This window comes from Pelobates fuscus, chromosome 2, assembly GCF_036172605.1.
Source record: "Pelobates fuscus isolate aPelFus1 chromosome 2, aPelFus1.pri, whole genome shotgun sequence".
NCBI lineage: Eukaryota > Metazoa > Chordata > Amphibia > Anura > Pelobatidae > Pelobates > Pelobates fuscus.
In genome coordinates this window covers 78175909-78202794 of record NC_086318.1, presented here as the reverse complement: position 1 = coordinate 78202794, position 26886 = coordinate 78175909, and the positions used below count along the sequence as shown (strand labels likewise).

The 26886-nt window shown below is 41.3% G+C and overlaps 1 protein-coding gene across 1 annotated transcript in view; it reads left to right on the top strand.

Moving 5' to 3' along the window:
• The first annotated feature begins 3792 nt into the window (after nt 1–3792).
• RASA2 (RAS p21 protein activator 2) overlaps nt 3793–26886 on the top strand; it is a 108694-nt gene continuing 85600 nt past the window's right edge. The window contains exon 1 of the mRNA XM_063442302.1: nt 3793–3922. Coding sequence (XP_063298372.1) covers nt 3829–3922 — 94 coding nt within the window. The 5' untranslated portion in view covers nt 3793–3828. The remainder of the gene's footprint in view (nt 3923–26886) is intronic.

Here is a 26886-nt window from a genome sequence, read left to right as displayed (position 1 = left end):
AAGGCTGAACCACCATATTTGTTGCCCAGGTCTACCAGCTTGTGCATATAGAGATCAAACTCCTCTCTTCTGTTGGGATAGACCGTACAGATGACATCCCTGTAAATACCAAAGGCTAGTACAAATTCAGGGATAGTCTGTTTCCTGTTTAGGCGGGCATCCCTAGATCTGACAACAACAGATACATCATCATAAGCAAACGTCTTATTCTCAACAATATCCTGGGAGGCAATCAAGAGGGAAGCCAGGTTGACGTCTTTACCTTCCAGGATATCCCTTTTTATGTGCTCAGGTATATGAGCCGGGCTAACTTCATGGTCATCCAGGGTGATGGCTGGAGCAACTATTGGCAAGTCGGTTGGTGCTTGTGAAGCAGCAGCGGGTGGCCCTGCTAGAGTAAGGGCCGTGGTGACCGACTCAAGTTTCTCCAGCCTGGAGTTGACCTTGCTCATGGACGCCATGACTGAGGAGAACATGGCATGTATGTCTCCTGGGTTGGACTGGCTAGGTCCTTCCCCGGCATCCATGTTATTTGTAGATGTGCGTAGCAGTTTGAAAATTCCGTGGTTATCCGCGGGATCGTCCAGGATCTGATCAATGCTGGACTAGCTAGCTCTCCTCCTTGTGTGGGAGTGACAGCTCTAGCCGGGGTGCTAGGCAGGGAGAAATCCTCTACCCCTTCCTGAGACATACTATAAACAAAACAATTAATTAGTGTATGAAACCACCAAATTGTACTGGCAGGCTAGCTAGGCCGGATGGCGAAAACATTATACTTGTTTGGTGACAGATGAGGCCCTGCTAATTGCCAAGCGGCTTGAGAGGCTCTATCTATGCGTTGGCGCGAGGGGTTATTGAGGCCACTCGTCGTAGTGGCAGGAGTTTTCGGCCTCTCGGTGACTGTAAGACAGAAAACAGGGGAAGGGAGTGACAGGTGAGGCCCTCTCTATGCAACATGCGAGGCGGCTAGCTAACATGTGGCCCGATGGGTGTTTGCCTCTGAAACGTTTGAGGCGGAGTGTTGGCCTCGCGGGACCACTAACTGATGGCGACTGCCAAGACGGGGTAAATACCTATTGGGAAGCCTGTGACCCTATTGCCAGCACTATAACCTAGGGGGACGAAATGAGATGTATGGTAGAATACCATATGAGCAGGTGTACGTACCTGGTAGTATGACAAATTCACAGGAAAAAAAACATGTGGAGCAAATATATATAAGCTTGACAACCTGAAATGGGTAAAAGAGAGTAGTATGATGAGTGTGGATTGTTGGAAAGAAAACAGACTTATAGCAGCAATGTTTTATGGTTTGCTGGCGTATGATTGAAAATTGTCAGGATCGGGACAGGGATCCAACACGCAGAGTACAAAGAGTGGAAAGGTACGTATACCGGGCCTTAGAATGGCCGGACTAACGTACCGAGAGTAATAGAGAATAGTCAGAGACAAGCCGAGGTCGAGGGAACGGGAAGACAGATAAGCGAGAGACAAGCCGGGTCAAGGGAGAACAGAGAAGCAGGGTAGTACAACAAGCCGAGTCAAAACCAAATAGAGTAAACCAGAATACCAGAGCACTGAGTGACTAGACAAGCTAGAACCACGACAGGGCAATGAGCTGAAGAGAGAAGTAAGCTTAAATACCCTGGCTCCGGATGGTAAGCACGCCTCTGACAAGTGCCGATTGGATATCGGACACTTGAGTGACAGGTCGCTCGTGATAGCGTCATGACGTCACGTATTGAGCGTCCTGCTAGAAAAGGATGTGGATTCCTCGCGGCCGGTGTTTAAGTGGCTGGATGAACCGCGAGGAACGGAGGAAACAGCTCGCCTGGACGGATAAACCACCAAGTCTCTACCTCCCTTAGAGGTAGAGGCCTCAGGTACCCTGACAAAAATAAAATGTTGATACCATGGGAAAAGATGTGTTACTCAGAAATGTTGTCATGGATTTAATAAGACATCTGAGAGAGGCCATGGCCTATGTACCAACAACATATGTGTTATATAATAATGGTGTGTAAGGGAAACATAAAATGTAAGTTATATATATATATATATATATATGTATATTACTGTGGAGGAAACGTATGATTGGTTGGATCAGTACGTGTGATTCAACCCGAGTATGCATGAAAAGGAATTAAAGCCTTATGTGTCATGGTTAACAACAAAGAAACGAGGCCTGTAACGTAGGCTGATTTAATTGTAATGAAATGGATAATTTATGAAAACTCCTGTAAGCGTGGGAGTCCAGTGATCCATACAGAAATGTTAGCTGGTATCATGCCCTGGATGTAATAAGTGATACCTTAAAATAGCAATGAAAATGGTCTGTCTATTCAAACAAGCAACTATTTAACCAAATGTATATACATGAAATGATGAATTGTAACTCACAAAACAGATCTATGTGAATACATAGCAGAACAACTGAATCTAGTATGAAGGGAACCAGAAGTTAGCATGAATAGCTTAAACATGTAACATGAATAAGTGCAGAACGGAAAACACAACCGAAATGATAATCGTTTAAATGAAGCAAGGGAAAACAGTTTGTGCAAAATGATCGCTTGTCTAATACGCATGATTTAGCTGAACAATTTGTACGAAATTAAGCCACGAGAAAGGCTATGTAATGCGAGAAAACCGTAAAGCGAGGACCCGTGCTGTACCGTGCGCCATGGGAACCAATCCTGGCGTGACAGGTAGGTCTGACTTACGGTTTAGGAGTCCCTGGGACGCGATCTACGACGAAGACCCGGGTAAGAAGCTGGACGGAGGGAAAAGGCCTGCAAGAGGATTCCTGGACACAGCTTGCCGCAGAGAAACTCGTGGGTAAGGAAACCAAGATGGCGTCTGAGAGAACCCGGAAGTGGATCCTCATTCAACGCTGACCTCGAACGGTAAGGAGCAAGGTAAGGGGAGTGCCTTAACCCCTTAAGGACACATGACACGTGTGACATGTCATGATTCCCTTTTATTCCAGAAGTTTGGTCCTAAAGGGGGTTAAGTAGGCTAGGGGTAGCAAACCAGCACCTCCCATAAATCCAAATTGCCTTAATATATATATATATATGTCCATGTCTCAGTTTTGGCGCTCACCAAAACGAACTTTAAAAAAAAAAATTAAATGGGATTAAATGGGTGCTTCCCAGCGCCAACGTACATAAACTAAAGAAATGAGTCTTGATTAAAACCCAGATGCATTGAAACGTTGATTTTGTGTATACATTTATAGAAAATCATCCCAGAGTTGTCCTTTCTTTTCTCTCTCTCTATACATACACAGAGTGAGAGAGAGTGTGTTTAAATAGAGAGTGTGTATGTATATATATATAGAAAGAGAGTATTTAGTGTCTGTGTGTGTATATATATATAGAGAGTGAGTCTATATTATATTATATAGACACACTCTCTCTCTGTATGTATATATACACACATATACTCTCACACACAGAAACGCCCTTTCACGGACACTGTTACAGTAATACAAGTTTGGGCTGAAAACTAGCACTTTAAGGCCGGCAAAGCATCACGGGAATTGTAGTTTTGACAAGCGCTGTGGAATCTACCCCTAGCCCTGGCAGCGGTGGGGACCAGAGCAGCCAAAGGACCCACACGCTCAAGTCACCTGACCCCGCCTACCCAAGTGACGAACGCCGTGTCATCAAAGAGTGTTTGGGTTTGCGCCGAATCACTCCGCGCGGCGAGTTTCCTCAGTTTGTGTCACACATATTCACACACACACAGTCCTACGCAAAGTAGTTCTTGCCGGCGGAAGAGGCATTGGCAGAGGCAGAGCCAGAGACACTGCCGCCGCCGGACATGGCAGGAGAGCAGCGGGCAGGAGGCGGAGGAGAGGCCGGGGATCCGCTCGCGGCCCCCGTGCGGGTCCTGCAGAGTTTGCGGGGCAAGATATGTGAGTGAGGGCTACCTGTGTCTGGTGTGGGATAGGGCATGGTGCTGTGTGATCAATGAGTGAGCACTGAGCCCCATACACACTGTATGTCATGTTATTCCAGTGTCTGTCTGAGTTACTTCTGGGTGACTGGGTGTATTTACATTAATTCACTACATCTATTTAACATTACAAACTAAATTAATAGTTAAAAGCTCCCATTAAGTTTTGGCCATTCTCAGTGAGCTTGCCACAATGTGTCACTGTCTTATTGTTTGTTTAAAATGTAATACTATTTCATTTATTTATTCATGTCATTTATAAAAACCACAACTTACATAGGGCTGCTCTGTGGGCAAACAAGTAATACTTTATAATTGAGACAAGTTTGGCTTAGAAGAACTAGTGCTAATGAATGTTCTGATGAAAAGAACTTGTAGAATGTTCTTCATTAATTTTAGAACTCAGGGTTTTGTTTTGGTTTTTCTTTTTTTGGAAATCTGGATATCCTAAGGCACATATCGATAGACAGATAAAGTTGGTGTGTTGTTATATGTACATTCCTCAGTTACTGTTTATATTTTATAATCATTTTAGTATACAAAGCCAATTTCTTTATTTTGTACATGTATGTTAGGGGCCTGCTCCTCAGTCGTGTTTCTTTACATTTTGTAAACCGCTGTTGCCATTTCTGTACAGATTTGTTTTATTCCTTTGCGTAGGTTATATTTGAGAATCAGCATTTTATCGCGTTATTGATACAGAACATTTGTAGGGCAGAGTTTTAAATGTGGAAGAATTAGCAGTGAAGTTCTTTTGGTTTCCATAGTGATTGCTTCACTTTCAGAACTTTGCTCCCACATTTGCATGTTGTATTAAAAAAAAAAAAAAAAAAATAATAATAAAAAAAATAATAAATACACAAAAATTCCAAACCCAAATTCTTATCACTAAATAAGGCGAAATAAGAAAACTTGCATTCCTTCTTATATACGAAAATAATGAATACAGTGTTGCTTTTATTTTAGGCATTTTGATATAGATTTTATGGCATTATGATAGTGTAAGTTTTGTTGTCGTGTGTATAATGTGTGTGTGTGTGTGTGTGTGTGTATATATATATGTTTATATGTTAGATATTTATCTTGTCACGTTACCTTTTTTTTTTGGTTTGCATAAAAAACAAAAAGAATGTTCATTGCTACCCTAGCAATTTTATCTTTGTATTCTATAAATACATTTCGCATGTATGGACCAATTTTACAGGGCTATCTAGTGAGAATTCCAAGCCAATTTTAAATTTAAGTCAAAATAGCTTAACTGGAAAAATACTCCATGTCCCATATACTTCCATTTTGGCTTTTTTTTCGGCTTTTAATTTGAAATTCATTTTGAATTCTCACTTTAGTCAATAGCCATCTTAGTTGTACTTTCTGTTCTGCTGATTATCTCAACGGTGCAAACAGGAGGGCTCCTTCTGATGGTTCATATATTCATATAGGAAATCCTTAACCTTAAAATTAGAGACTACATCCAACCATAGTCTGTAAGCTCGTTTGAGCAGGGTCCCCTTCAACCTATCGTTCCTGTAGGTTTTTTGGTAATTGTCCTAAAAATATTGTGAAGCGCAACGGAATCTGTTGGCGCTATATAAATGCCAATAATAATAATAAATGATGGAAATAATGAAATCTTCTTCTTTAATATAATTACAAGTTTACTAATGGGGGGAAAAAAAAACATAAAAACATAATGCAAACTCTAGGGCATGTCCCCCACTGCGCCCCCCCCCCCCCCCCCATTCCCCTACCCAGTCAATAGATTTTGTATTATATTTTTCTACCTGCCATTTATTTACTGGTTAGCTTGGAATTCTAATGAAGATTGTTATCTTTTCATCACTTGGATGTAGTCACCAATTTTGAGTACAAGGATTTCATATCTGAATATTTGAAAATTTTCTATAGTGTCAGATTTGTAAAAAAAAAAAAAATTATGCATGCACTTAAAGGCTTACTCCAACCAAATATCAGTGTTTTCAAATAACACTGATTATGTTGGAGTAACCTTTTCTGTGCACAAAAAAAGTTTAAACTTCTTTTTTCGTCATCAAAGCCATAATCTACCCTCAGCACCGACCCTCTGCTGGCATCACTGCCTTTCGACACATTTTGCACAGGATTTTACATACATGGGGATATTGCATACCTCCCAAGTATCTCTACTTAGGATGGGCAGTCTGGTACTCTTGTTCCCTTCTGGCCAATAACTCTTAATGTGGCTATCAGAGTTACATCTCTGGCAGCAGAGACGTTAATCTCTGGATGTGCAGCGTTTCTTACCGATAGCAGTAGATCTGTCTTACTTAATTGATCTTTTGTAAAGCTTGGAATTAATTCAGACTTTTACTTCCGTCTATTGTAACTTGCATAATCAGACAAGTGCATATTATTTCAAACTACCTATTAACACATACATTGTAAATTAGGGAATTGCAGTTATCCCGTATCAATGCCCCTAATATTTGGGAGAGTCCAGAAGTGGTTGTAGTACATAGTGCTATACTAGGAAGTGTGTGCATGAGGATAACATTTTATTGCCTCATTTGCAAAGTCACCTTCCAACACACTACATGCTAATCTCAAGATATGCTGAATAAATGTTCCTATTTCTACTTTAAGATAATGTGCTTGATTGGCTAAATACTGTAGTGCAAATTTTGCATGTGAAGTCACATTCATCTTCAGGATGTTATTTACTTTCGCAACAGTTTTATTTTGCATATTTAACCCGAGATTGGTTATAAAAGCAAAATTATATGTTTAGGGAACTACACCAGTTTTTGTGTGTGTGTGTATATGTGTGTAATATATATACACACAGTCCTACGCAAAGTATATATATATATATATATATATATATATATATATATATGTAACTGATCTCTATTGAAATCAAGTTAACCTTTCCATATTCATGTATTTTGCAGAATAAAATCTAATCCATAAAACCTCATTCACAGTAAATTTCTCTTCACGGAACCATTAGTCACTGATATAATGCCTGTAAATTTGCTGAAATTGTAAGATCACCCCCTGCTTTCAAAAAGTACAGGAGGTTTCAATGGGTCATATCATTACTACGGTCAGGGTGGGGGAGTGAATGGACTCTACCATTTCAATGTCAGCATTTCATTAGCCGCTCAGAGATTGCTATAGCATTTTCAAATACCATATTTTAGAAATATATGAATTAAATGTACTTCCTGTATGTGGGCATTATGCTAAAATGCATATTCTGCTACCATTTTTAGTAAGCTGTACTGCTTCTAATAGTTTCATTGCCCTTATAAATACCTATAAGCAATGTATTTGACCTTTTTTAATTGTTTTTGTCGCATCTACTATATGTGAGAATATAATATTTTTTATTTTATACTAACATTTCAGACCCTGTGTGAAATATTGCAAATAAAAAACACTGTATACGGTCTAACATGTTAATTTCCCACATATAATTATTATTATTATTCATTTTTTTATTTTATTTATAAAGGCTGGATAAATAAGTGAAAAATATATAAATTTACACAATTTTTACATTTGTCTGTGAAGCAATATATACACAAAATTGCTCTGTTTATATATTTATATGCAAATCATGCATCCATTGAACCAAATACATGTTATGCTAATATTTTTTTCGATCAAAAAGTGCTTTGTGGTGCAGGGGTTAAGATTAGAATAGACTGTTTCATCTTATTGGTCTTCTTTCTGAAACAAGAGGCCTATCATCTGATCTAGATCTCTAAGTGTGACCCAGGGTCTGCGGAGCACAGACCTCATGTCCTTGCGAATTGCTGAAACTTGGGAAGCTTGTAGCTTCAGAACTGTCTGAATGGAATCCACTGCAAAACGTAAGAATTGAATTGACTATGACGGTGCTATGGCACTTGTCCAAGTTGATGACAAATTCGAGATCTTGAAGGAGTCTCACTGTCTGCACTCTGTGTCTGTGTAGGGAATCCAGATCTTGAGCCATCAGAAGAATATTGTGCTCGTAGAGACACCATGAAAGGCTTTTTCCATTTGGTAAAGCACCAGCGACCTGAACTAAGGCTGAAGGGAAGACCAGTAAGCTGCCACAGTTGGCTGCTCCACCGAAATGGAAAAAAAGTCTGTCATCCGGAATGTTTAGTTTTTAAATCGAGATGGGAGAAAAAATCGCCCTTGCAGAGTAAGATTCTTGGGAGAGCTCAAAAAGGTGGAACAATTTGACCACCACAATATGTGGGGAAATAGGGAACGACTCCTACCTGAGGTAGACTTAACCTGAGTACAGGAGAAGTCACGTACACTGTAGGATCCTTGGGGCAACAGGGAATGGTGCTGGTAGCGTGTGGCAGATGTAGTGTAGGATTCAGATAACCGGGACCGGTGCCCAAGAAGACAGTTATACTGGTGGCGCACTCCTGCAATCAGGAGTATTTTAGTCAGACATCCAATAGCTTGTCCTGGTAGACAAGAAACCTTGCTCCAAAGTCTTGCGAGGGTCCTTGCCCAACTTATTTATGAAGGTCATGAGGACCGGATCAAACTCTGGTGTAAGGGCCACCTTATCCAGTACTGTAGGCCTAGGGCATTTGGTGTATAGTTTATTCCTCCCTTCCTTATTCAGAGAGTGTCTGAGCAAACAGAGTAGGAATTCAGTAACATGGCCTGGCAGGGCCCATTTTAACAAATGGGGTTGCTTGGGCCACTGGGATCCAAGATTTTCGTGGGGTCATCTCCACTGGAGTTGGTACAGACCAAACTGAGTGGGAGTCACTCACCGCCGCCTCTATCACATTGCAGTAGTTGGTATGTTCAGAAGACTCCTTGAAACCTTGGGAATCCACGTCTGGCATAGTATAAATCCACTACATCATATCTTCACCATCAGAGGGAAGCAGGGGTTCACGGGAGAGCTATGAGGAGCTAAACGTAGCCATGTTGGAAGGCACTATGGCCCATCCAGGGAGTTTTATTGAAGGAGCTCGCCTCAAGGGAGTGTTTGGAATCCTCTGAGCCACGACGTCTGGGACTTTGGAGTACCCCTGCGAGAGAGGACTGAGAACCACCATAGAGAGCAGTCAGAGCGTTGGGAAGTGAGTCTTCCAGAGAACAGCATAGCCATGCTTTTAGACCCTTATGTGTCGTCAAGACCACTTCCTAAGACATTCTGCCTTGCCCACAGACCACAGCTGAAGCAAAGAGAATCTGGAATTTAGGTTAAGAAAAAAAACAAAAAACAGGGCTCAACCAGTAGGCACAGGTGGAGGTCCCCCACCCAGCAGGGTCACAAGCTCACCTAGAGGAGACCTAGTCCCAACCAGATCCCAGTAGGGACAGAAGCACACACCCAGGGCCTAGAAGCCTGAGGTCCACAGTATCCTGTAAACCAACCCTGTGAAGGCAAGAGGAGCAAGCAGGGAGGCTAGGTACATAGCTTACATGCAGCAGTGGTAAGCATGGAGACTCTAAGAAGCGCCAAAGCACACACACCACGTGAGAGTATTGACATGCAAAATCCAAAATAGCTGCAGCGGCACTTGCGGAGACGCCATGGCCTGGTGCGTGCTGGTAGGAATAAAAGTGGAAGCGGCAGAGGTACACAAAAGAGAGGGGCAGGAGACCACAGGAAAGTATCACTACCTCAGAGTTCAGTCAGGCCCAACGCGATCACTATGGAGAGTCGAGGAGAAACAAACTAGTAGTACACCACAGTCAGTCCCACAAATAATAAACAGCAGATAACAAAAGAGCAATCTCTATAACAAAAAAACACAAAACAAAAACCCACAGTAAATGAATGGAGCTCGCTGAAATACTCACCTAGAGGCAGCAATGAAAGAGAAAGTGGGAGGATACTGTTGGGGGTTTTATATGTCCATCCTTCTGTTTATTGGTTATTTTCTGTTGTGTTAACTGTTTCTTTGCTGCTGGAGGTGTCGGTAAGCAAGGACTGAACTATATATGAAGCCTCCTGTCTTGCTGTAAAACTGGAATTCGCTTCTGTGCTTAATGGCCCACTATAGTGCCAGGAAAACACTCGTTTTCCTGGCACTATAGTGCTAATAGGTACCCCCACCCTCAGGGTCCCCCTCCCGCTCTAGGGGGAGGAAGGGATTAAACACTTACCTTTCTCCAGCGCTGGGTTCTCTCGGCGCTGGGGACTCTCCTCCCTCTTCCGACGTCATTGCCTGAATGCGCATGCGCGGCAAGAGCCGCGCGAGCATTCAGTCAGTCCATAGGAAAGCATTTCTCAATGCTTTCCTATGGACACTGGCGTCTTCTCACTGTGAAAATCAATGAGACAGCCACTAGAGGCTGGATTAACCCTATTGTAAACATAGCAGTTTCTCTGAAACTGCTATGTTTACAGCAGGCAGGGTTAACCCTAGATGGACCTGGCACCCAGACCACTTCATTAAGCTGAAGTGGTCTGGGTGCCTATAGTGGTCCTTTAAGCTCTCCTCCTTTTCCTTTCAAATCACTATGTGGAACTTGACTGATGATTGACCAAGTCTTTTGTATATTATTACTCAGCAGGTGCTAGACAGTCTTCTGATACAGTGATGGTTTATCTTGGGACACCAGATGCCTATGAATTGCATTTCTTATGATGCTCAGCCCTTATAGGAAATGTAAATTACAGACTTTTGGGATATCCGTATTTGCTCTGACTGCTGTGTAGTGAAACCAGGAAGAGATTAACAAGAGGGTTTTGCAGATGTTCTCCTGGGTAGGACAGGAAGTGCAGGAAGGATTTACAGGACATTTTTAAATATACAATAGACAGCACCTCACCTAACCCCTCCTCCACACAAAATATAAACAGAAAACAACCAAGACTTCCCTAGTATCAGCATGTCCCTAATGGTGACAGTATAAAAGAGATCTCATGTTTCTGTTTTTTTGTTCTGAACAGAAGGTAAAAGCACATGGTTGTGCTTCAGGGCAAGACCCCACAGATATGTTAAGGCGGTTATTTGCCACCTCAACATCTCTGTGGGGTGTTGCATGCCGGGTACAGCTTCCCTCTCCCTTGTCTAGCCGTGCAAGCTGGTGTAAATGGTGTTGTCATGTATTCTGGGTTTGGAAGGTTGAATGCATGCACAGGATTGTTGTTTTTTTGTCAAATTGTTGGTTTCCTGTGTAGGTATTTAAAAACCCAGTAAAATTGACCATAGAACCATGTGTGCATCCTTAGCTGTTGCATACTGCACCAATTCTCTAAGAAAACGAAGAGACGTTTTACCGGTAGGGCTGCACTTGTGCAGCTAATTAAGACAATGTCAGGATTAGCTGTGCTCAGCAGTAATCCTAATATTTTGTCTCCCTATGACAGATTCAGTTGACCATCTTGGAATTTATTACTACTACTATGTCTGTCTACTGCATGTCTGGGTATGTTCTGCCAATAAAGGCTGCTTTGCTTATAATATGCTTGCAATATACAATGAATCTACCTCATTTAATCCACAACCAAGCTTCGAACAGTCATACGCAACGGACAGACGTTTAGTGTGTCTCCTCTCCTTCTATATTGTTAGGAATACATGTTTTTATTCCTAATGCTATATTGTTCCTTTTAATATGGCAGACATAAAAAAATTACATTTAGTTGTTGCCTTTAGTGCGTGTTTTTTTTTTTTAACCCCTTAAGGACCAAACTTCTGGAATAAAATGGAATCATGACATGTCACACGTGTCATGTGTCCTTAAGGGGTTAAAGGAACACTCTCTAGCATTAGAAATGCAACCTTTTATTAGAGTGGGACCCCACAGAAGTAAGTAAATTTTTACTTGCCGTCTATTCACCAATGTGTCGGTCTCACCACACTCGACCCACTCCTGATGATCTTAGCCAATTCAATGCTTCCCCATAAAAAAATCTGCATCTGCTCTTAGAGATTCATTAACTTGAAGCATCGGTATAGCAAGCATTCAGTGTCTCCATCCCGAGTGTGGAGACGCTAAATGTTGGTCCTGCAATGTTTGCAGGACCTCGTTCAAGAAGTCACTCTTGTAGTTGTCAGCCTCTAGCGGTGGCAATGTAGACACTGCCTTGTCTCGGTAAGACATTGTTTGCATTACATAGCAGGGACATGATCTTTGCCCCAGAACCAATATTTTGCTGTAGTGGTTCTAGCAACGAAAGTTTCTCGTTAAGTAGTGTTAGTTGTAATATCCATTTCTACCAGACATCCACTAAAGCTGCTTCGTACAGTTTTAGTCTTTGCATGAGGATATCCAGTGTCTTCAAATCCCCCATAGGAAAGTATTGATTCAATTCTTTTTTAGGGGGAAGACCTAAGATGTGCGTGGTGCTCGCTGAACAAAAAAAACTTTTAACATTTACCTGCCTCTCTGCCCCCATTTGCGACTTTGGTGGGGGAGGAGAGGCAGGTAAGTGTTAAAAGTTTTAGTATTTTTTATAAAAAACCCTTTCAACAACGGGGGCACAAACAAGAACGCTATAGTGTATTTTTAATCCCTGCAATGAAAACATTGCCCTTCTGCATAACAGCAGTGTTTTCACTTCCAGGGCCACACCGGGGTGGATAAGGCACCCAGATCACTTCATTAGGATTAAGGGATCTGGGGGCCTATAGTGTTCCAACAAAGTAATTTGTGGGGCATTTCCTTCTTTTTTTTTTTTTTTTTTAAATTCTTTATTTTTGCAGTGTAGGATTGACATCCGCTTGTCGGCAATGCCACAACAGCATTTTCCAACAATTTTGAACATACATATTAGTGAACAGTTATGTAGCATTTAGATGGATCGTACACATTTTTATGTTAATAAGGCAGGTTAGGTATACGTTGGTTAGTCGCATTAGGTATAACGAGTTACATCTTCGTTTGGTAGCAGTAGTTTAGGATTAGCGTTTCTATTGCATATCATCGCATTAGTGTCAAACAATATTCTGGTTACGTTTAGCTTGGTTTAAGTGTGAACTATACATTCTATACAATATCTGTCTGTCTAAACAATACACAGTGCTGAACGCTACTCTCAAGGGTGTCGCTTATAAGTAGTTTGCACACTAAGTTATGCTATTCTAAGCTTTAGTCTGACGTGTCAGGGGAGATCACAAATGCATATGTATATACAGATGGGCTTACTGACATAAGATAAAATAATAATAGGCAACAAGCTTAACGGAATCTAATGTTTAAAGCAATATAATATTAGTGTCCACCCCATGTTGGGCCAGTGCAGCCTGTCATGCGTTCTTGCCGGGAGGCCGGGCGATCCGTCCATTCGCAGTGGGGTCTGCCATAGGGAGTTGAGCCGCTTGTCAATTTTGGTGGTAAATGCAGTCCCAGTAGGTGTCCGTGCAGGGAGACAACCTTCCACCCAGGGGTATGTGTTATCCAGCGTGATGTCTGCCTTGTACAGGGGGAGAGTCCCAGTATGATGACTTTAAGTATTCAGGTAGCGTGTTTCTGCCCCTCTGTGGTGAGATTAGCAGCTCATTAGGGTAAGTCAGGTCCTTTAAGCATTGTTCCATGTTGCGATCTGTACCCTCTGACATTGTGTGTGTTGTACCTCCCTGTCTAGTGGTACCTCGGTAATCATTTTCCGGTTCCTGCTCGTTCAGGGTCTGCAGTCCGCCTGTGTGGTAGGAGGGGGATGCGTCCGGCAGAGTCGCCTGCCACGCAGTCTCCGCCATTTTGAGAGCGGAGCCTCGGGAAGTTCATGGCACTCCGGTGGGTCACAGGGTGGGGACCGGGATCACCCCTGCCGGCCCAGAGGGGGGGGGTACAGGGCCGGACCCGCCTAGCTCCTCGGATCTGCCGTACCTCTGGTGGGCAGGATAGCTGGGCAGCGGCCGTCTGCCCAGCTCACCGCCCGAGCGGTCTCCATCTTTGCTGACAGGGATCGCCTCACCGAGGGACTAAAACCTCACGGCAAGCCTCTCCCCGGTACCAGGGTCGCCTTCTATACTGTGGAACAGCTGCTGGTGGTTGGGTAGGTATTTTCCCAATTTTTAGGGGCTCAAACTGGGTAGCTTGTCCGCTCGGCATGGCGGTCCGGCCCCGCCCCCGGCATCTATGGTCACCTGTCCAGTTACAGTGCCTTGCAAGTATCTCCCCCCCCCCCCCGCCATTTTTCGTGTTTTGTTGCCTCACAACCTGGAATTAACGTGGATTGTTTGAGGATTTGCATCATTTAATTTTTGTGAAGCAAACAACAAATAGGACAATATAACAAAAAAAGTTAATGTGCATAACTATTCACCCCCCTAAAGTCAATACTTTGTAGAGCCACCTTTTGCAGCAATCACAGCTCCAAGTCGCTTTGGATAAGTCTCTATGAGCTTGCCACATCTTACCCCCTGGGATTTTTTTGCCCATTCCTCCCTGCAAAACTGCTCCAACTCCTTCAAGTTGGATGGTTTGCGCTTGTGAACAGCAATCTTTAAGTCTGACCACAGATTTTCTATTGGATTGAGGTCTGGGCTTTGACTAGGCCATTCCAACACATTTACATGTTTTCCCCTTAAACCACTCAAGTGTTGCTTTAGCAGTGTGTTTGGGGTCATTGTCCTGCTGGAAGGTGAACCTCCATCCTAGCCTCAAATCACGCACAGAGTGGTACAGGTTTTGCTCGAGAATATCCCTTATTTAGCACCATCCATCTTTCCCTCAACTCTGACCAGTTTCCCAGTCCTGGCTTCTGAAAAACATCCCCACAGCATGATGCTGCTGCCACCACCATGTTTCAATGTGGGGATGGTGTTCTTTTGGTGATGTGATGTGTTGGGTTTGCGCCAAACATAGCGTTTTCTTTGATGGCCAAAAAGTTAAATTTTAGTCTCATCAGACCAGAGCACCTTCCTCCATACATTTTGGGAGTCTCCTACATGCCTTTTCGCAAACTCAAAACATGCCATTTTGTTTTTTGCTGAAAGTAATGGCTTTCTTCTGGCCACTCTGCCATGAAGTCTCTTGGCAGGTTTGCTGTTGTGCCATGTTGACAAAAAGAAAGAGAGAAAGTGTAAACCTAAGACAGGACGTCTAGAGAACACTTGTGAGATAGGAAACTGAATCGTATGTCACTTTAAAATAAAAAATGTTTAACCTCCTTAAGGACCAAACTTCTGGAATAAAAGGGAATGATGACATGTCACACATGTCATGTGTCCTTAAGGGGTTAATCGGTATACAAGACCATGAACAGTATAAAAGGAACAAAAGTAATACAAAAATGAATAATAAACCCACTCAAAAAAGGGAAAGAGGATAAATAAGTAGCTCAGGGAGCTAAGGGAAAGGCTTAAGCTGACGGTATGTAGATTGCCTAAATAGGTGCACACCAAGCAGTGGCTACAATAAAGGACGCTCATAAAACCCAAGCAGCATAATAACTCCCACATTATACTGAGATCGAATAAATCCTCAGTGGGGAGGTATATGCTAGAGGTAAAGAGACATACTCATCCCAATTGAAGTGGCTACACTAAAGGATACTTATAGGCTCCGTGTAACATACTATGTACACTGAGCCTATAAGTATCCTTTAAGTATCCTTTAGTGTAGCCACTTCAATTGGGATGAGTATGTCTCTTTACCTCTAGCATATACCTCCCCACTGAGGATTTATTCGATCTCAGTATATTGTGGGAGTTATTATGCTGCTTAGGTTTTGCGTCCCCTAGTGAAGTGGTTCCCAATATCAAACACGAGAAGACCACATTCACAAATCACATTTAAGTTGCGGACCACCCCTACACATTTAACAGCTTAGTGACTAAATGAAAATCTTTTTACATATTGACCAATGAAGGAATTGGCCTATATTCAGTAATACAAGATGTTATTCTTTGCAACATAACAAGGAACATATGTGGATATTGAGATAAGAACTAAATATTTTTTCATATAGTTTATTGGTCGCAAAAATAATGGATCAATTACCACAAGTTTCCTGTTCTAACAACAGAGCTCTTTGGAATATATCCTTCAAAATGTGTTTGAAGAACGTTTGATGTAAAGCTTGACACATGAAAACACTACATGTGTGTTTCAGTCTTCTGTGTCGGATGTGAATTCTGAAAACAAAGGGAACTTATCAAAACATTCGTCTTGTGTTCTTTTCCTCCATAGTTTTAGTTTTCTTTTGAAGGACTCCATTTTATTTTCCAAGTCCTTAAAGTTTTTTGATGGTTTCTGAAGACTAAGATTTAGTTAATTTATCAACTGGAAAATATCAGACAGGCTGGTTTTACCAACCATTTAGTATCTTGAAAATTATCAGTCAAATACGATTTTACTAATTTAAAAAATATATATACTTCTCCTCTGAGCTCATAAAGTCTACTTAAAACACTCGTCCTTGTCCTCAAGAAAGCCAACCACAGCTTTTTGTGAAGTGATTCAATTTTTCTCACATGGAATTGTGATAACGAAGGACCTGGCTTTTGATAAAGTTTAGAACTTTCACAGCAGTTGATAGCGTGTCATGAAGTTCTAAACTCATCCGTTTTTGAAGTAAGCATTTCCTTACGAATAATACAATGGGTTATTTGTAAATCTTCACCTACTACTTTCTTCAATAAGCTTGCAAGTCCAGATTTTCATCCTGTCATTGCAGCTGCACCAACCAACACAATTCGTCCAAATCAAGTTACTGTTTTGTGTATATCCGTTTAAGGTTTTTTTAAGATTTCATTTCCAGTTGTACGAGCTGGTAATTCCAGACAAACCATAAACTCTTCACAATAATTTTTTTTTTTTTTAGTCAATATTGTTAATGTAAACTAGTAACACACAGCTTTGTTGGTTATCAATTATTTAATGTTTTTATTCTTTATTTTAGTTGTGCATGAGAATACATAGAACAGAAACACTTGCCATGCCACAACAACAGTATCAAGCATGTTGGATACAATAATTGTCATGGCAATCTCCAGAACAATTTAGTTTTAGTCAGAGCCATTTAATTTTAGTCAAGTCATAGCCATTTAATTTTAGTCTAGTTTTAGTCGACTAAATCTCAAAAGACTTATTTGATTAAAATTGTCCGTCTACAAAATTAACACTGGTAGGCCCCTAACTTTTTTTTTTTTTAAACTATTCTCTATGTATCTGATGGAAAGCCCTGCAAATAAGGCACCATAGGGGAGATTTATCAGGTAGAACGGGTGCTAATTTGGTTGCAAGTACTAAATGGTGAGAAGAAATATGGATTGCTTATTTTTGCCACAGAATAGCACGTCTTTACTTTGACAAATCTTCCCTTGTGGTTTTTGATTAAGCATGATCTTTTGCTCTGGATGTAGAAAAGTACAAATTTAAAAACACTCTTATCTAGTTATCACTAATTTTCCCCACAAACATCAATTTGAATGGTAGAAAAAACAAGCATGGGAACCCAGAACCCCTATTTCTTAAAGGAAGTCAGCTGATGGGGGAACCTAATGCGTGGCAAGTGTGCATTAGGCCGTCCTGGTAGGAGAGCATTGACTTAGAATTCCCAGATTTTACTAGTAACATGACGTAAAGTCATGATTTTATTAAAGACACGGAGGCGAGTATTATGCATAACTCTTTCTTTATTTCCTCAGCAGCAAAGATAGAGGAATATAAATATTATCAAAAATGAAAGAAAAAACTGTACAGGCACAACAGGCAGCCAATCACATAATAGAGGAAGTAGCTATATAAGTCCTGTGTCTCCCTCTTTCTTGCGAAACCGAAGACCAGGTAAGATGAACGATGTCCCACTTGATCCAAACAGGAAACGGGAAACAATGCGATAACTTCAAGCTAAAAAAGATAGAAAAATATGGTAATTTCCAAACTCAAAACTGTAGACTTACCAAACATAACCGTGAAGAGTCTTACATAAAAAGACTGGTTTCTGAAATAGAAAATATATAAAAATTAGGAACCAGCATAAAACGTCCAAAAACAACCAAAATACGATAAAATACATGATATAAATACAGACCTATTTGAAAAAACATACCTGAATAGCATCGAAGCATCTCTTATCCCAAAACCACACCGGGAGGGTGGGAGGGAATAATACTCGCCTCCGTGTCTTTAATAAAATCATTACTTTACATCATGTTACTAGTAAAATCTGGGAATTTTATTAAAGACAAGGAGGCTCATATTATGCAAGTTCAAAGCTGTGCTATCACCTGAGATGCGATGTGTTCAATTGGTCTGAAATAGAAGTCCCTGAAGGTCGATTCTCGGGACCAGTCCGCTGCGCGCATGATGTCCTCCAGACGGCAACCAACTGTAGATGCCTTCGAGGCCATAGCACCCCGTACAGAATGAGGTGTAAAGATAGACGTGTCTATACCCGCTAGGGACAAACATGTATTCCTGATCCTATAGTGTTAAAACCACAATCTAGCCTCCCTGAACCCCTCATGCCTCCATAAATATAGCAAAATCTTACTGTATTCAAGCTAGAAGCTGTAACTCTGCATGCTGTTTGCCTAAAAAAAACAAGCAGTGTGCTGACATCATCAGAAGTGGTAGCCTGATCCAATCACAGTGCTTCCCCATAGGATTGGCTGAGACTGACAAGGAGGAAGATCAGGGACAGAGCCAGCACGATTAAAACACAGCCCTGGCCAATCAGCATCTCCTCATAGAGATTAATTGAATCTGTGAATCTCAATGAGGAAAGCTCAGTGTCTGCATGCAGAGGGAGGAGATACTGGATGTCTGGATGCATTTTAGGCAGCCATGACCCAGGAAGGATCTCTAACAGACATCTGAGGGGTGGCCAGTGAAGTTATCACTAGGTTGTAATGTAAACACTGCATTTTATCTGAAAACACAGTGTTTACAGCAAAAAGCCTGAAGGTAATGATTGGATCACCAGAACAAATTCAATAAGCTGTAGTTGTTCTGGTGACTATAGTGTCCCTTTAACTCTATCACAGAGTTGTTGTGTGTTTTATTTTTTTTTTATTTTTTTGTTTAACTCCAAATGTGTGGAATGTGACAGATTCATTTTTTATTTTTTATTCTTTTGTCTATTTCAACCACATCGTGGCTTAGCTTACTGGCATTGGCAGTTATTTGCTTTTTACTCTTGCTGAGATACAACATCAGCAAACAAAACATGCAAATATTACATCTAGAATGTAAGAAGTAATGATGTAATAACACACCTGTCCAGGAAACAGCTGAGCAGACAGTTGTCCTTTAAAAATAAATGGACCAGCTGTGTGAAGAAGGCAGCAATTCCTATATTGTGTATGGATGTAAATAACCTAAAATTCAACATGTTAGAGTGAACCTGTTGTTTACAATTAGACTTTGTTTGAACATTTTCCTTGCGTTCTGTAATTTCATAAATGGCATTTTTTTTCCACTTACCTTCTATGGAACTTAATTACCTTCTGAGGCATACTCGCCTTAGGGTCCCCATGAAACGGTAGACTGCAGAATGGAGATGGGCGGTGAAGGACCTGTACTCTTCCTGCTCTTCTTGCTCTGCTAACTTGCACACCCTGCTGTGATATCGGGAGGTGGAATATGATGTGACTTCAGCGCTGGCACCGCTAAATGGCGTGCAAGGGTACAGAGCAGGAAGATTACAGGATCACAGCAGCTCCACTGGGCCCTAGGGAAATAATCCACTCCAATTATCTCAACGGGGTACGGAGGGGTATATTCTGTGTAGGCGAGCAGGGGTTAAGTGCAAATTATATACTAATTTGCGATGTGTTTCAACGTGGTGATGGCACTGGGTCACTCCCCTCAGGGCATTCAGAGATTCTAGCCAGTCTTCCTCTGAAAAGGTTGTGCCACAGGCTCTCTCCCATTTTTCTTGAAAAGAATATCTCTTAGGGGGTAGGGAAGTTACCCAGTAACCCATTATTATTATGTTATTATTTATGATGTTATTATTACAGTTAGTATTTTGGGATTCAGGGGGCACATCCAGCATCTATCTATGAATATTTGTAGTTGAAGTGGTACATCCCGTCAAGGGTGTGCAAGTGTAGCTAGGTGTGAGACGAGTAGGCCCTTTATTTGTATGTACATAAATATGTAACGCGTGGGGAGGTTGAATTGGGTCACGAGATTTGTAAACGCGGTGATTGCATTGTCCGTTAGTAATTGGGAGATGTAGGTGATTCCTACCTCTTGCCATTTGCGAAGTTGCAACCAGGGGGCTAGTGTCTTTAGGGATAGTAGGGGAGCCGCTGAAAGAAACAGTTGCCCTAGGGCATGGTTTTGGAGTAGTGTCCCATGTACGCAACATAAGTGTAGTAGTATGGAATAGGGCAGGTATCACTGGTCTGTGGTGTTTGGGAGTCAAGAGGTACTCAATAAGAGAGATACCTGTTGCGCGCTGCCTTTTCATGTCTGCCCAAGCCAGTAGTGCTGTGTTCTTTTAAATAGGAGGTAGACCATTTCTCAAGACATGTCTCACCACCAGTTATCAGAATATTATTTCATCTGCTTCAAATGCAGTCCTTAGTAACAGTGTAGCTTTGTTTTATCTAAGGGCATATTTGCATACAAAGCCCGTATTCTAGTAATAAACCTGATTTGTTTGTAACATGAAACATCCCTTGTCAGAGAGCTCTTGTTAGTTTGTTACTATGTGTTAAAATTGAACTGTAATTTTTCATGCAGGCTTAATAGGATGTGCAAATTTTTTTTATTTTAAATCCCTTTCGCCAATCTGTAGTGCCATATATATTTCTTTATTTTGTTTTGGCTATGTTTCATAGTAGGCAATGCTGGTGTCGTTTTTATACATGTGTTGTTTTGCTAATATTAGTTGCAATATTGGTTGCAGAAATAAGTTTGTGATTATTTGTGTGAATGTTTTTTTTTTTTAAAAAGAAAATGGTTTCATTTTTTCCGAGATGTTAGAAAAGACTATTTAGACCACATCAGAGTTTTGTGGAGTTGGTTTTATTGTTGTGACGAACACCCGAAACACCTTCATGCTGTATCCTGATGTGTACAACATACTCCAAGGCAGGCATTTTGGAATAAGTTAATTTCATCAAAAAATACCTCTTTAGGCATGTTTGAGGATACCTTTGGGGAAATCAGTTTGCATTACGTTATATGAACGCGAATTAAGGAGATATGTATTTTTTTTTTGTTTAGGATCAGTCTTTTTGCTACAAGTGTAAGTTAGCAAATCCGTTCTAGAATAGAACAAAAAAAGACAAAAGGAACCTTGCACTAGGCATTGAGATAAGTACAATGTTAACTTTGAATTGTCCTGGATTTCCATCTCAGATGGAATAAGAAGCTGTAGAATTGTGCATTGAAGCTTTACCAACTCTTCCATGGACAGCAGGGCTTTCTTTCACCAGATCGTGGTCAGTGCCCTGCAGACATCATTTTTAAGATTAAAGGGACACTACAGCATTAGGAATACAAATCTGCAGGACTTACAGTTTGAAGAACTATGCTACAATTCAGGCCAAAGCTACTTGCCACAAAATATATTGTTCTATATGGCATTGGCATCCTGAGACATGTGGGGGTAACTAGACTGGTCAATTGTGTCCCTAACTTTGGCAAAGTGGTACCAACTCACACAGAAAGGTGTATGCATGCCTGCCAAAAAAAAATCAAGCCTACTGAGGGCAGGACATGCAGGGAGCACTGTGCACTAGGGGGGTTGGGAGATGGGAGGCATGAACTACTGTAAGTACTATAGCAAGTTATTTAGTTGAAGTGTTATACTAAATATAGTGCTCAGTTAAGACAAATGGTATGTTAAATCAGAAAATTATAGATTGAACTCTATTGTTAAAGCTAAATGGCATCAATAAGAAATTCAGTGACTGATCATGTTTGTGTTTGTTCCTAATTTGCACCCCAATAGACAGCAACATGTTTAGTCTGTTCTATTGTTGTAATTAGCAATCAATATACATCCTACCCTTCCTCTTTGTTTCTTTTTTTTTTTTTTTTTGTTCCATTGACACCTACGTTTTAACTCCCCCACCCTTGTTTTTATTACCATCTAAGTTTCTTCCCTATGCCATCCCCACCTTTCTATGGCTTGCCTCACTGATTTATTCCTAGGAATCCTGATAACATTATGTTCATTTGTGCCTTCGTATAACATAATGGCTATACAGTGAGTAATGCTTGAGTAAATACTGTCTTATTTCAACAGTGTGCCCTGTGCACTGCGCACTTACTTGGAAATGGAAAGTTAATGCAAAAGTTACATTGAAAGAGAGGAGGCAATATGGGGAAATGTTCACTTTGATAAAGGCAGTCCAAGCATCATAAATATCACTGCACTTGGATGCCTGAAATCCCTTGGCCTTGTCCCTGGCTAATAATAAAAAGTGTATTTGAATGGTTTGACACTCTGGAACACCTACAATCTAATATCACAAATTCTGAATTTACCCATCCTCACTAAATAACTTGGCTTTGATTCTATGTGGAAGGAATTGGGATTGTAGTTGGACTGCAAGATCCCAGAGATTGAGGTATGTGTATGTGTTAATTAAATAATGGTTTTACGGGGCGGGGCCTGACCGCAGAGATGAGAGGAAGAAAACCTCAACAGCTTCTGCTGTAGGCAGCGATTTAAAGTAAACATTCACTGCCCAAACAGCAATTTATCGATACGAGACAGTCACCAAACAAGAGGCGACATTCAGCTGCACAAATTGATACCACTTAAGAGCCATTTGGAGCAACATTTGCCTGATAGGAGTATGAGGCCTACAAACATGGTGAGTGCAGTGGAGACGGCTGCTCTTCTGCCGCCACGACCCGACTGAGTTTCTATGCCAGGGTCCACGTCCTCCCCTACCCCCCCCCACCTCCTCCCCCCCCCCGGACCGGTGGGGGTCATCCCTGTCACCCCCAAAGCGTGAGCACTCACCCACAACCTGCTTCAGGTCGCAAAGCTGACAGGCGGAGACACAAGGCCTTACTAAGATGGCTGACTGCACCACCACCCCAACGACTGGGCTGCAGCCTTCCAGACGAGGTTTGACGCCATATGTGGGCGATTCTGGGACCATCTGGAAAAACGACACCAGCCGCCAACGCCATCACGGGCCGGCAATGGGTCCACAGCACCCGCGGCAAGAGAACCAGCCAGAACCCTACACCCTGAATGGCGCAAGCCTAAGGCGCAGCCAGAGGGGCCCCAACCGGGCAAAGCTACAGCCGAACCGACAAAATATATGACTGACAGCCCTCCTGGGATGAGAGCCACACACACCTGCCGGAGGAGAGCAAAGCACCCACGGAGGCGCTGAAGTGCAGTTGACAGTGGACACAAAAGATCCCGAAGCGCAGTTGAGAAGGCCAGCGCTTTCCCGTACTCCACTCGCTGACATCCGGTGTAACGGAATTGCGGACCTGATATCAAGAACCCGGTACTGGTGGGTCCCTCACATGACACTAGCTGGACTCAGGCAATTACGCCTCTGCAGTCCCCTATCGCAGGGCATCAGCTAAGCAGCCCACAGGGACGCTCATAACACATGTTAAGCTTGCGGTAACCACATCATAAGGTGTCCTTCTGACATTCATAGGCAATTTCATGGTTAAATGTTTTACTTTACTTCACAGAGCACTAGATATGTATATTTTGACGAACATATCATTATAACTTTGTCTTACACTGCCTTAGCTGACATGTCTACGATTAAGCTTAACCCGCTTTAAACTCCTTTAAAGGTTCACTCTTTAACCCTTGCATGCCTGTACATGAAGCAAAATGTCCCTGACATACCCTGCATAAACAAGTTTCCTTATTACAGTTTAAATAACTGCAGTACCATTCCCACCATGATACTATAACCGTAAACTCTCAGCTGCCATACTTACTTCCATTTGGACCAAGCATTACATAGCTGTGAAACACCATGTCAGGATAGCAATCTACGTAGCAATAATAGCTCTGTATAAGCCTGTGCTTAGTCTATTGTATCTCGCGTTATGTGTTCTAGGCTGCGCAGTGTCACTCCTTCGACAATATTCTGATAAACTGCTCATGTTCACTGTGTTATTAACGGTTGATTACTAGAATATAAAATTGTGTGTGTCCAAGCTATCACCCCAAATGTAAAGCTTGAATTGACGCTAGAGGATTGCCGTTGGGGGTACCTCGAGCCTGGTTGTACTTATCTTATGCACTGCTAAAATAAAAATAAAAAATAAATGGTTTTACTCTTACAGGCGAACGGTGCCAGGAGACTCCTAGCATTATAATCACTACAGTGTAAAAACCAAAGAAAAAAAAGTTACCTGCGCTCTCTCCTTAATCCCTATGTATATTTAAACAAATGGAGGTCATTTCGTTACTCCAATGGCCACTGGAGAGAATGCCCGCCTGCCAACGTCAAGGCAGACCCCCCTAGACAGGTCCTACTCTGACCCTTCACCTTGCTTCCTTGAGCTTCTGGCAAAGATATATCTAATGAGACAGAGAGGGATATTTTTTTATATACACCCCTATATACTTATTAACCCTTAATAGGGAACACATGGGATGGGCAGCAGCATTATACCTGTGTGACACAAAAAGTAAATACAAAAAGAGAAGTCCTGCGCTCACTCCCATCACTCCTGGGCGGGAGCAACAACTACATATTGGAGCTGATGTGTACTGTGGTCGTTGCTGCCGCCCAGGAGTGATGGGAGTGAGCACAGGACTTTTCTTTTTGAATTTGTAATCACTACAGTGTGCTGAAGTGGTTCTGGCTATTATTGTCCCATTTCATGTTCCTAACATAGCAGTTAAAAACAATTGATAGTAGCAATTTACCCAAATAATGCATTCCTATGCACTCGTGACTTTGACCTCTATTTTTACCCCACTAGCTTTGGAATTCATAGTTTGTTTGCTAGGATCCTTATTTATTTATTTTTTTAATTTTATTTTTCTTTACTTGTTTTGGTCCTTGTGACTGAAAATGTTTAATATAATAAATGTTAAAAAGCACCTGTAATAAATTTTCATGTTTTTACAAACGATGTGTACTGTATTAAAATGTTTTATATCAAAGTAGTTTTAAATTGTGATTTTTATTTTTTTTTAAATGTAAAACTTTCTTGCTGGATGCTATAATCTTGCTGTTATATGCCATTAAAAATGCATAGATTGAAATTATTGCAAGGCAAACTATCTCCAGTTTACTAGGTTAATTACTTGTATTTGAAGAACAAATACTTTCATACATTCGTTGTATACATTTGCAGAATCACAATGGGATTAAGGTCATTTTTTGAACTTTGGGTGTTTTTGTGTTTTTATGTTCTTGATGTGAAAAGGGGCATGTAATCTCTACAGAAACAGGTTTAACTAACATGGATTAATGGAATTGATTTACCCAAAATGTAAATATTGGATGAATATACAGCCTAATGCTACATAATTAATCCCGATTCATACTGGATAACCTTTGAATATAAAGTATATTAAAAAAAATATATCTAAACAATAATTAGATTCAGACTCGGAAGGCTTCATTTTTTTCAAAATTCACTTAATGCTTTATCTGAACAAGACCATCTTCATTGACAAAAAAAAGCCTGCCCCAGTTCACAAACCACATGGCTAAATGTTCAGTGATACTTGCGAAATGTGTTTCCCTTCACAGGAAGTTGGTATATGCAGCATCTCTGATAGCAAACACTGTTCACACTGCAATTTCAGTTTTCTTTCTTGCCCCCAAAAAAATAATATCCTGCAGTTTGTCATTGAGGTGGAGTTTCTAGCACAACACAGATTGTGTGTAAAAGACCACGGAGGAAGAGGAATTGTGGTTTCCGCTTAAGAATGAGATGACACAGATGCAGAGAATTAAAGAAATACATCTGACTGTTTGATGTGACATCTCTCACATCATTTTCTTTAATAGCAATACTTAACAATTCCTCTTTTGGACAGTGACATAATCTGCATGCAATATCGGTAAAACCAATTTTGATTGTGTTTCTCAGAATGCTTTTCTTTGATAGTGTATTAGTGTATATAACACAGTTTACTGGGGTTGCTAGTTTTTTAATTGTGTGTATGTGGGATGATTTTTCTTTTGAGAGAATTGTTACCCCTGCCCCCCCTCTCGCCCCAATAATACTTAGATTATCAGTTAACTGTAATTTTACCCATACTTTTAATAGATTTCAAAGGACTACTAAAGTCAACCAGACCAGGTGCAGTGGCCCTGTCCTTGTGCAGTGTTTACATTGTAGGGTTAAAGGACCACTATAGTGCCAGGAAAACTATAGTGCCCACCTTCAGTGTCCCACTCCCGCCGAGCTGAAGGGGGAAGAAGGGTTTAAAAACGTACCTTTCTCCAGCGCCGGCCTCACTCGGCGCTGGGGACTCTCCTCCCTCTTCCGACGTCATCGGCTGAATGCGCATGCGCGGCAAGAGCTGCGCGCGCGCGCAGTCAGTCCGTCCATAGGAAAGCATTCTCAATGCTTTCCTATGGACGCTGGCGTCTTCTCACTGTGAAAATCACAGTGAGAAGCGCCTCTAGCGGCTGTCAATGAGACAGCCACTAGAGGCTGGATTGACCCATATGTAAACATTAAGCTGAAGTGGTCTAGGTGCCTATAGTGGTCCTTTAAATCCTGTGTGTGTGTGTGTGTGTGTATATCTAAAATCTGGAAAAATACATAATCTTTTGCATTTGCTGCCATTGTGACTTGGGGGAAAAATTAACTCTACATTGCGTGATCTCCTTTGTCGAGGTTAATGAAATCCTCAATCTGATGTAACGTTTGTGTGGTTTTATGGTTTCCTCAAAATCTTACCTCTACACCACAGAACCCCCCTTTTCACAGGCTAAGAAGCCTTTCCTTCCTTTTCTGCTTCCTGTAGTGAAAATCATGCGTCAGGTGTTTTTGGTATTTTCACAGTAATATTGTGTATTAATATATGCAGTTTTGTCTGATCACAGTTTTATTAAATTAATAGAACTGTTCGATATAAAATATCTC